The sequence below is a fragment of the Cajanus cajan genome, chromosome 8 (assembly GCF_000230855.2).
Source record: "Cajanus cajan strain Asha chromosome 8, NIPB_CcT2T_4, whole genome shotgun sequence".
Taxonomy (NCBI): domain Eukaryota; kingdom Viridiplantae; phylum Streptophyta; class Magnoliopsida; order Fabales; family Fabaceae; genus Cajanus; species Cajanus cajan.
Genome location: NC_138524.1, coordinates 22,202,617 through 22,213,426, shown reverse-complemented (window position 1 = coordinate 22,213,426; position 10,810 = coordinate 22,202,617). Strand labels below are relative to the sequence as shown.

The window sequence follows — 10,810 nt, the reverse complement described above, 5'->3', positions numbered from 1 at the left end:
ATATAAATAAGAGTGCTCTCTGTGGATTCCTGTGCAAACCTTATGAAGAATAATCATGACATGACTATGTGAAATATGAACAAATGACATGAGACATGAAAATGGACTATTGAGATAAGCTATGACTATGAGAATATGAAAAATAATGATGTGAGACAATAAATGAAATTCCGTGATAAGTGAAATGTTGAGTCAATGAAATTGTAAATGTATGACATGCATCATATACATATATATAACTCCAGGTGTGCCGCTTAGGTCGCATACCAGTGATGTAACATGCTAACAAGGTGTACCTTAGGGTCACCCATGACGTAACATGCTAACAAGGTGTACCTTAGGGTCACCCACGATGTAACATGCTAACAAGGTGTACCTTAGGGTCACCCACAACGTAACATGCTAACAAGGTGTACCTTGGGTCACCTACGATGTAACATGCTAACAAGGTGTACCTTGGGTCGCCCACGACGTAACATGATGATATGATGAGAAATGTGATTACGAGACACGTGATTGGTGCCACATGCATGCATCTATGAGTCAAATCCATGACATCATTGCATGATGAATGACTATGCATGTGTTATTGTTGTATGTGAAATTTGAATTTGCACTTGATTAATGTGATTGTGCTTGTATGAGATGTTTCTCACTCCCTTGTTGTTCTTGTATATGTTTAAATTATGTTGCAGGTGATCATCATCATGAGAATGTTGGTGATGAGGCTTAAGGCTTCAGTTGGGCATGCTTTGATAGGATGTGACATCGGGCATAGGTAGGCTTAGTTTAGGATGTTATTGATTTAAAAGCCTTAGTTTTCTTTTCTTTTGTAATTTTGAACGTTCTTGATAAAAGACTAAAATGTGCATCTTTGTCATATTATTTTTATTACATGATTTGGAAGTTATAAATTAATTCCTAACTAGGAGGCACTGCCACCTTTACTGGAATTAATCTATATTTCCTTTATTATTTTTTATGATTTTTTAAGTTTTGATACTTACATGTTGATTTTATTTATGGTTTATGAGTTACGAATGTGAACCTTCTATGTTATGATATTTGAGACATTTGTTTTATACATGAAAGATGTTATCAAACTATGAAAGATTTTATTTACTCAAAAAGAAAAAAAATTATTGTTTACATTTATTGTGTATTAATGTTAGGGTAGAGGGTGTCACAATTTACAAAGAGTATATGTTTTCTGTACAAGTGTATCTATGTGTTCTCTTGTATCGTGCCCTTTTCTCTTACTTGAGCTTCAAATCTTCTTATATGGTAGCTTGTAGAAGATGACTATTGTAATACTTTGAGTCTAACTCACAAGTTTGCTTTGTCTGTTTTCATCATATTTCCTTATGATGATAGGTAACCGTTGACTCATTTAATACAAATATTAAATGCATTTCACAGAAAGATACCTTTTATTTGATCAAAGAAGTTACTTATCATCTTTCCACACCAAACGAAGCTTGCAAAAGCAATGTCATCGTAGTATAGTAACAGTGACTTTATCTACTTTTCTCCATGATTTTAGGGATCTTCATCCTTGACCTTGACAAAAAGCATTATCATTTTCTCTTTAACAGATATATGAGTTCTGAGATGACTTTCTATTTCGATCTGTTAAGGAATGAAGCATTCAAAATGAATTTTGTCAGTAGTCTTAATAAATAATGAGCATTTAATGTATATGAGACAAATTGTGTGCTTCATCTGATTCACATCGTCTTATAGACGATTTGCGTCTGACACTTCGTTTGATAAATATTTTTCAAAGATATCTTATAGACCAAGGGTGAAATCGAGGTCACCTTCCTCCAACTCCTTGTCTCCTATGACAAGATCAAATCATATAACAAACATCTTCTCAAGTTCACAAGCTAGCGCCTCAACACGAGGGGCTACATTGAGCTCCTAACCAAATTCGGGAATGAAATAAACATCAAACCTCTATCAGTAATATTTTAAGTATACGGTTGTTGAACACTCCAAGGTAGGTCCTTTCAAACGGCATTTCGACAATCAAGTTAAGTTTCAACTCAAAGCAATATAATGCAAGTAATAAATTTGTGAACAACTACCTTTTACCTCATCTTATGTCACTATTTATACTGATAGACTTAAATTTTTTGGTTTTATTTCCTTATTTTCAATTAGGTAATATGTCACTGATGATGATTTAGTGCATAATGTTTTTAACTACTCATATTAGTTTTTTCCTAATCCATTTTGTTAAACTTTGTGCGTGTTCCAAATAATAGACCTCGACATCAACCTCACCTTAAGGTCTCGACCTCGGTCATGAATCTCGTCTTTAGCCATAAAGTTTGTATTGATGAATTTCCAGGTTTTGATGACAAAGGTCAAAACCTGCACCTAATGACACATATTATCGGTTACACTTGTTTCTAGTGTCTTGATATGTACCTAACTTAGTTTTTATTTTAAGTTTTAATTATAATAAAAATTAATAAATTTATTGTTAAATTAATATTTTTTTTATTTGTGTCATGTATCCATATAACCAACATTATCTAATCGGATAATACTTTTTTTAATAATCTTTTTATTGAATTATTATAATTAATAGTGTTTATATTTAAGGAAAGAAAGTGTACTAGTAAGGTTTAAATATGCTTATAATCTCTTAAATATGACGTAAATGTGCTTAAAAGTAATTTTTTAGTTTTATTATAAAAAAAAAAAAAAAAAAAAACTTTGACTCTAAGTTCAAACCTTATTTTGGTCGTTATAATATTTTCTGCTAGTCAAGAAATTTTGCAACGTTAACTGAGCCATGTCGGGACCCCAGCTAGCTTCACATAGATCCACAATAGTTAGGAACTTTTTACATGCTTTCTAATAACTTTCTGAAGTTTACCACAACTTCAATTTTGACTATAGCGTAAACAACACGTTCGATGTCGATATACGAAGCTTTGAATCTTGTGAAATTCAAGTCCAAGGTTCTTGTATTTTATTGCATACCCTTCCTTCTGATTTATCACAATTATATGTGAATCCTCTTGGCTTTGTATATTATGTTTTCCAATATTTTTATATATTAAAGACAGTTAAAAATAGAAAAGAAAATATAAAATGAAACGGATAATATAACAAAAGAGAGCAATAGAAAAAAAAAAGTGAGTTCTAAAAAAAAAGCATAATATAAATATCTCATATGAAAGTTGGAATAATATAATTTAAATGATTATAATTTGGGTAAAATATATTTTTTATCTCTAATTTAAAAAAACAAATAGTTTTAGTCTCTATAAAATTTTAATACGCTTTCAGTCGCTACTAAAAACACATATTTTAGATTTCAATTGAGGACGAATTTCATATCACTTTTGATAAATATAAAAACTAAAAATACATTAAAATTCCATAGGGACTAAAATCGATATTATAAGATATTTTGAAGAAGTAAAAATATATTTTAGTAATTATATTGTCTAAGAAAAGGGAAATAGCTGGGGAACATACACCTTATTTTGAAAGTATTGAGTGGAATAAAAATAATGATAACAAAAAGGGCGAAAATGATTAGAAAAAGACAGAAATAAGTATATAAAAAAAAAAAACAATGAGGTGAAAAGGAAATGGAGAGAAAATGATATGAAAAAGGAGAAAAAGTAACAACTGTGCTAAGAAAAAGACAGAAATATATATATAAATAATAATTAAAAAGAGGTGAAAAGGAAATGGAGAGAAAATAAATATATCTTAATAATAATAATTACTAGAAAATTAAGACAAAGTCTTCGTTTGTCAGTGTCAAGTATTTGTATTATTTTTTCCCAGAATTTTCCACAATGAAGTCAGTCTTGAATAATACCAGGACTACTCAGGAACTGTCCAGAAAATAAAAGGGAATATACTGATAGGAAACAACAATGACTTTGAAAGAAAATTCTCAATAGAAATTTTCAAAGTAGTACGTTTCTGATGCTTAGTTGTCCACGCGCATGAAAATATTACCTTACATTCCAAGACACTTCCTTTTCCAAATGTTATTATTAGATTTTTATTATTAAATTATGAGTTTATTTCTATGCATTATAAATATAAACCAATTCAAAATCATCATCAATATGATTTTAAATGTAGTTTGTGTAAAAATTAACTAACTTATTATGTATAGTAGTTTGGAATTAGATGAGTGTCTAGAAACCTTTGAATTTTAAAAGCATGCACTATTTATCCTTAAACTCTAGTATCCTAAAAAATATGGTTGATGGGTTGTTATATAGCTAGTGAATAAATATGCTTCAAACACATACTCTCTGGTTGAGAAACTGAAGAGTATCCAGTTTAATTACTTTCACCATTCATGTGTATTTTTTATTTTATTTTAACTATCAAACGTTAAAATTAATGAACGATTGCCCTAACTAATACATTAAGGTAACCCATTTAGGAAGAAAAAACTATTTTCGTACTATTTTTCCTATTTATGACATTTCAAACTGAAATCAAGATCCGAAGACATCAGCAAAAGTATTGACCAAGTGAACTCGGGTACTTGTAAGTTGTTTCATTCGACGTCATTGATCTTTATTAAAGATTAAAAACAATTGTATTTTAAAATACTTTATTACATTGCTTGGAAACTTTTACTAGGATCTAGTAGTTTGACCCGTTAAAACTAAAAGAAATGTTCTTATTATAAGGTGTATGGTCAAGGTCAATGCAATAATATACTAATATGAAGCTAGACTGGTTTCAACCCAAAGAGAAAGCACACTTGATTTGAAAGCAATATAATATTTGTATTTCTATATAGTGGCATTCAGAGCCTTCAAAGTAGCAATATTCGTATTTATATGATGGCATGAGTGCCCACAATAGCAATATTCTTTTATAGTAAAAATGCACAAGTTAGTTTTCCTGCTTTGGTTTTTCAACATGCATGTAATCATACTTGGGAAAAGTGCAGCTAATGAGAGTTCTGATGTTAAGGGCATAATAGGAGTTATTATAGATAGCAGTTCTCGCATAGGCCAAGAGCATGCAGTGGCTATAAATCTGGCATTGGAAGACTTTTATCGAAAAAACAATCTGAGTTTTGCTCTGCATATAAGAAGCTCTCAAGGAGATCCTCTTTTGGCAGTTATTGCAGGTATATCTCTCGTATCATCTCTCTAACTTCAAAATCATGTAAACTATTGAGTCTAGGAAAGGCTACACTCTTGTCTCTTAGTTCTGACTAGAAGACTTGTTCCAAAGCATAAAAAAAGTCTAATATTTTTTAAGAATCGAGATTAAAAGTAATTTATGAATACTCTCATCCGATAAATAGAAGTGAGAAGAGAAAAAAAAATTTAATTAATTCATTAATTAAAGACTTAATTTCAGATTTTTCTACACGTGTATCATGATTTCACAAGTTTTTCCACCCAATTTTGGGATTTCCACATTTTGTTATCCAACTATCAAAATTTTGCAATTTTGTCACCTATTTTTAGTTATCATTTAGCTTTGATCATTAACATAGCACGTTGAACAGTGAAATAGCACATTAATTATTGACATAACATATTGTGTCATATCATCATTTGTATATCATATTTGAATCTACATTAGTAATTAACATGTCACATCAGTGATTAAGGTGTCAATTATCATGTTAGTAGTCAACATGTCACATTAACAGTTAATTAACGTTGTTAGACGATTATCTAATAGAGTAACAAAATGCCCAAAATTTTGAAAGTTTGGTGGCAAAGTGTATATTTGAAGGTTATCTGACAAAATTTGCAAAATCATGAAACATAGAAGAAAAAATGTGATTAAGCATAAAATAAATTATAAAACAAAAAAAGTCAAATAATGTTGTCTTAAGTGTCACTCATTAATTTCCTTTTGAGAACTGCAGCCTTTGTCGTTCTTACCAATTTCATCTATATGAAACAACAAAACATTGTCTAGACATGATTTTCTCTTTGTAGTGTTCTTCTTACAATGGAATGTATTGTTTGGCAGCGAGGGATCTCATTGATAATCAAAAGGTGCAAGCAATCATTGGACCACAAACATGGGCTGAGACATCTTTAGTGGCTGAAGTCTGTAGCCAAAAGAGCATACCCCTCCTTTCTCTAGCAGATACAACTCCAGAATGGGCAATGCGGAAGTGGCACTTCCTGCTTCAATCCTCACCTAGCCAAATTATGCAGATGAAAGCTATAGCTGAGATTGTGAAGTCTTGGGAACTCTATAATGTTAGCATGATATATGAAGATGGAGACTCATCATTTACTGAAGTTTTATCTCAGCTCTCTGGAGCTCTTACAAAAGTTGGCACAAAATTAAACAATGTTCTAGCAATTGCACCTCTAGTTTCTTCTTCTCTGTCCCAACAACTAGAGAAGCTAAGAGAAGGACAGTGTAGAGTCTTCATTGTCCATTTGTCTTTTCCTTTGACCCTACACCTGTTTGAAACTGCAAAAAAAATGAAAATGATGGGGGAAAGTAATGTATGGATTACCACTAGTACCTTTACAAGCCTTGTTCATTCCTTGAATGCATCCTCTATCTCCAATCTACAAGGGATCATTGGAGTGAAGAGCTATATGCCAAATCTATGGTACCAACATGTAAACTTCTACCATAGATTTCAGGTAAAATTTTGCTCAGAGAATTTTGAAGAGTTTAATTGTGAGCCTGGGATCTTCGCAGCCCAGGCTTATGATGCAGCATGGATTGTGGTTCAGGCAATGAGAGAAACCAAGCAAGGACAGGGTCAAGTATTGCTAGATAAGATTTTACTAAGTAATTTTACTGGCTTAAGTGGAAAAATTCAGTTCACTGACCATAAATTACCTCCAGCACATATTTATCAAATCATTTATGTGATTGGAAGGAGCTACAAGGAAATTGGGTTCTGGTCAGATGGGCATGGTTTCTCAAAATCTTTGGATCAAAATGCGTTTTACAATTCTTCGGTAAAGGAATTAGGAAAAGTAGTTAATCCAACTTGTGTCATACGACTAAGAATTGCTGTCCCCTCCACATCAAACTACAAACAGTATGTCAATGTTATTGAAGATGAAAATGTTACATCCTTCAAGGGATTTTCCATAGAGCTTTTCAACGAAACAGTAAAAAGATTACCATACCTAGAATATGATTATTTTGCCTTTAATGGCACATATGATGACCTGGTGAAGCAAGTATATTGGAAGGTAAATGTTTTATTTATTACCCTTGTATGTTGTAGCTCACTTCATTGTCGCTAATTATTGATAATAAACTAAGAAAGAAAGATACTTTTAAATGATAACCAAGTCATGTTGCGATTGTGTCTTTGTTAGCTGTTATATGCAATTTGAATACTTTTAGTTGCATTTTCATAATTTCTTTTGCTTTTATTCATTAAACTTTTATACCAATACAAGTTAGAATACCATAGGATTTAGATAAACTTCAATGTTTTGCTGTGCCCAAAATAACTCAATCTTGTATATTGAATAATTGCATTATAACTTTGTCATGTCCTGTGATATTTAGAATTTATTGTATTCTCATGTTCCTGTTCTATCATATTTGCATCCAGTATACTAACCGCATTTGTGCTTAGGAAGACCTAGATATACAGATTCGAATCTCATTAGAATGTTTTTTTCCTTTCATTTGTATTATGAGAATTATGCCAAAACAGTAGAATTCTTTAATACCAATTCTTATATTGAGAAACATTTTTCTCCTATTTTATTGATTTTCTTTCATCCATACTGGATACCCTTATTTGGTATACAATAAGATGAAAAATAATCTCGAGTGAGCTTTTACTCTGACAATTAATTTCAATATTTATCTTTTACACCCTAGCTATACCTTCATCCTCAAGTTTATTTGACGTAAACTTTCTGGTTCTTGCCTAACATAAAAGTATGTGGTTGCTCCTAGAAACATTATTACTCTAATCACATTTTCTTTGACATCTAGAATGATCAATGCTTGATGCAGAAATATGATGCAGTTGTTGGTGATGTATCGATAGTGTCCGCTCGTTATGAATATGCTTCATTCACTCAGCCCTATACTGATACCGGACTGGTGATGATTGTTCCTGTTAAATCAAAGACAGGCAATAGAGCATGGCTATTCATGAAGCCTTTCACAAAGCTCATGTGGATTCTAATATTGGTCATCATTGTCTACAATGGCTTTGTTGTATGGTTGATTGAAAGAAACCACTGCCCTGAACTTAAGGGCCCTATTCTTCATCAAACCACAACTGTGCTGTGGTTGGCTTTCTGTTCTATGTTCTCTTTGAATGGTAACTTCATTCTGCTTTATTCATCTATTTGATCCATCTAATTTCAATAACAACGGATCTCTAACTTCTATTAGAACTTCAGTTGAGGTTCATGATGGTCTAGTTAATTTTACTTTGACAAAAACTAATATTTTGTTGAAGACTAGTTTTTGGAGGTGTTGAGAATAGATTTACAAAGATTATTTATTCTTAAAAGATGACTTATAATCTTTTAATTTCTTTTTAACTTATTTTAAATTAGAATAAGTGTTTAACTAAGTTACATACCTAAATGTTGCCTTGATTCATATCATGTTGCCTCACACAAGTCATTTGAGCAAGGGATATTGATTTGGGTGATCTCCGGAAAGTAATAGATTTAAACATCTGTGCCATCATTTGATCCTGAAAGAAATAATTTTAATTAAGAATACAGACAACAATAATCAAACTTCTGACAATTTGGTGGTTGTGACTAACTAACAAGTAGCACCAGCAACTATCTCAGATAACATTACTTTGCATAATCTGCTGACACAGGGGGCAGGTTGCATAGCAATTTATCAAGGGTGGCAATGGTGGTCTGGCTTTTTGTGGCTCTAATCATTACACAGACTTACACTGCTAGCCTTGCCAGCATGTTGACTGTTGAACGGTTTGAACCAACAGTTGACAGCGTTCAACAGCTAAAGAAAAGCAATGCCACGGTAGGATATGATACAGGATCCTACTGTGAAAGATATCTCCAAGATGCATTGGGCATGAATGCAAAAAACATCAAGCCATTTGATTCACAGGAGAGCTATGCTGATGCCCTAAGAAACAAAGAAATAGCAGCTGTCTTCATTGATGTTCCTGGGTCCAAACTTTTCCTTGCAAAGCACTGTAAAGGGTTTGTTCAAGCAGGGCCTACATACAAGATTGGAGGATATGGATTTGTATTGCTTCAACATTTCTTTCACTTTTTTTCCTTTATAAGTTTCTGAGTAATTGTATAGATTGAGGTACAACCAATCAAAAGGTTAAGATAAACAGAATAATTTCAGCACAGAGATCAACACAAACTTTATTATTTTAGGACAATCTAGATGCAATTTCTTAGGCCATTTTTGCATTGTTCTCCAATCATATTTAAAGTTTCACCTCAGTAAAATGTGTTTTGTTCTTTTTTTTTTTCCTAATATAATAAAGGTTTACACTAAAGATCAGCATAGGTTAGTGATGTGAAATTCCCATTCTGATTGGAAAACACTACTAAAAGCATTTATGAAATTGCATCTAAACTTTGTCCATTGTTTTGATGTATCTTGAGTTTTTAATTGGTTGTACCTATAGGAATTTCTGTCATGAAAGAACTACTCTTAATTTCTAGCCCCTCAACTTGAACAAAGTTTACTTTAACACAGTTGCAATGTCTTTGCAGGTATTTCCAAAGGGATCTCCGTTGCTTCATAGTGTAAACAGAGCCATGCTGAACATATCTGAAAATGGCACCATTCGTGATCTAGAAAACAGTATGCTTGCATCAGAGGAATGTAAAGACATAATTGACACGTATGGAGAAACTACTAGTGTTAGCCCTGCAAGCTTCATGGTGCTCTTCATCCTAACTGGAGGCACTTCAACAATTGCTCTCTTAAGCTACATATTTTCAGTGAATTGTTTATGCTCTGAACAGAGAACAATATGGAGTCTAATGATGGCTGTGATGAAACGTTGGAGATCTCGAAAGAGACTGTTTTCAAGAAAAGTCTACAATGTTGCAGAAAGCCCTTTAAACTCGTCCAACATTTTCAATTTGCCAGCTTTAGCTTAAACAAGATGGTTAAGTAGTATTGTGTAGCCAGGAGTAGGAGCACCAAATATGCAGTTAACACTGATCTAACTACATAACTTTTAGTGCCTGATCAGCGATTGAAATTGCTATTATGTTCCTATACACAAGGTTCTCAAAAGAACATTGTAAATCTTGTGACATTTACTGTTTCTCGTGTATAAATAACACAAAATTATTAACACTATATTAATGGGATTTGACTTGACAAAAGGCAAACATTTATTTTCTATTTCTTCTGATTTCTTCTCAGAATAGTAAATGTTTTTGTATCTTCAAAAACAAAGGAAAGACTTTTTAGTAAAAGTTTCCCTAGTGCTGAATATTTGCATGTAAGGCAATTTCATTACTTCATCATTGATGGTTTTTATCTTTATTGTATAAACACATCAAAAATTTACTACAAAGTTAAAAGGGAAAACTTTTTGTTGTTCACACAAAATATTCAAATCGAAAAATGTGACTAATATATTTAAGGAAAGCAACAACATTATACAACCTAATCCTAGCTTATGAACAAGGCTCTCTAGTAAACAGGTTTAGCTTGCTTTGCTTGTTGCCCTTACTGATATAACGCTTGCTTATGGTGAGTGAAAGTGAGGAATAAAATGCAACAATTTAGGGTTTCTTCGATTCCCTTTCTCATTATACAAGTTGTTTTTAATACAAATCCGCAACTAAAAACTCAAAAACAAATTGAAAAA

At 32.1% G+C, this 10,810-nt stretch overlaps 2 protein-coding genes across 2 annotated transcripts; both read left to right on the top strand.

Moving 5' to 3' along the window:
- Window positions 1-4,884: 4,884 nt before the first annotated feature.
- Window positions 4,885-7,591, top strand: LOC109806271 (glutamate receptor 2.1). Its single transcript, XM_083061408.1, has 3 exons — window positions 4,885-5,134; window positions 5,998-7,196; window positions 7,568-7,591. The coding sequence occupies exons 1-3, from the start codon at window positions 4,885-4,887 to the stop codon at window positions 7,589-7,591; spliced, it is 1,473 nt and encodes a 490-aa protein (XP_082917534.1).
- A 15-nt stretch (window positions 7,592-7,606) lies between these two features.
- LOC145950322 (glutamate receptor 2.9-like) lies at window positions 7,607-10,395 on the top strand. Its single transcript, XM_083061407.1, has 2 exons — window positions 7,607-8,313; window positions 8,800-10,395. Exons 1-2 carry the CDS (start codon window positions 7,975-7,977, stop codon window positions 9,256-9,258), a joined length of 798 nt encoding a protein of 265 aa, XP_082917533.1. The 5' UTR covers window positions 7,607-7,974; the 3' UTR covers window positions 9,259-10,395.
- The last annotated feature ends 415 nt before the right edge of the window (window positions 10,396-10,810 follow it).

Bases quoted from the DNA above. Each gene is read 5' to 3' on its own strand.
- LOC145950322 (XM_083061407.1), top strand. From the start codon at position 7,975: ATGCAGAAATATGATGCAGTTGTTGGTGATGTATCGATAGTGTCCGCT. The intron at 8,314-8,799 runs TCATCTATTTGA...TACTTTGCATAA, and splicing joins GTAACTTCATTCTGCTTTAT to TCTGCTGACACAGGGGGCAG.
- LOC109806271 (XM_083061408.1), top strand. From the start codon at position 4,885: ATGCACAAGTTAGTTTTCCTGCTTTGGTTTTTCAACATGCATGTAATC. The intron at 5,135-5,997 runs GTATATCTCTCG...ATTGTTTGGCAG, and splicing joins TCTTTTGGCAGTTATTGCAG to CGAGGGATCTCATTGATAAT. The intron at 7,197-7,567 runs GTAAATGTTTTA...ATTTGCATCCAG, and splicing joins TGAAGCAAGTATATTGGAAG to TATACTAACCGCATTTGTGC.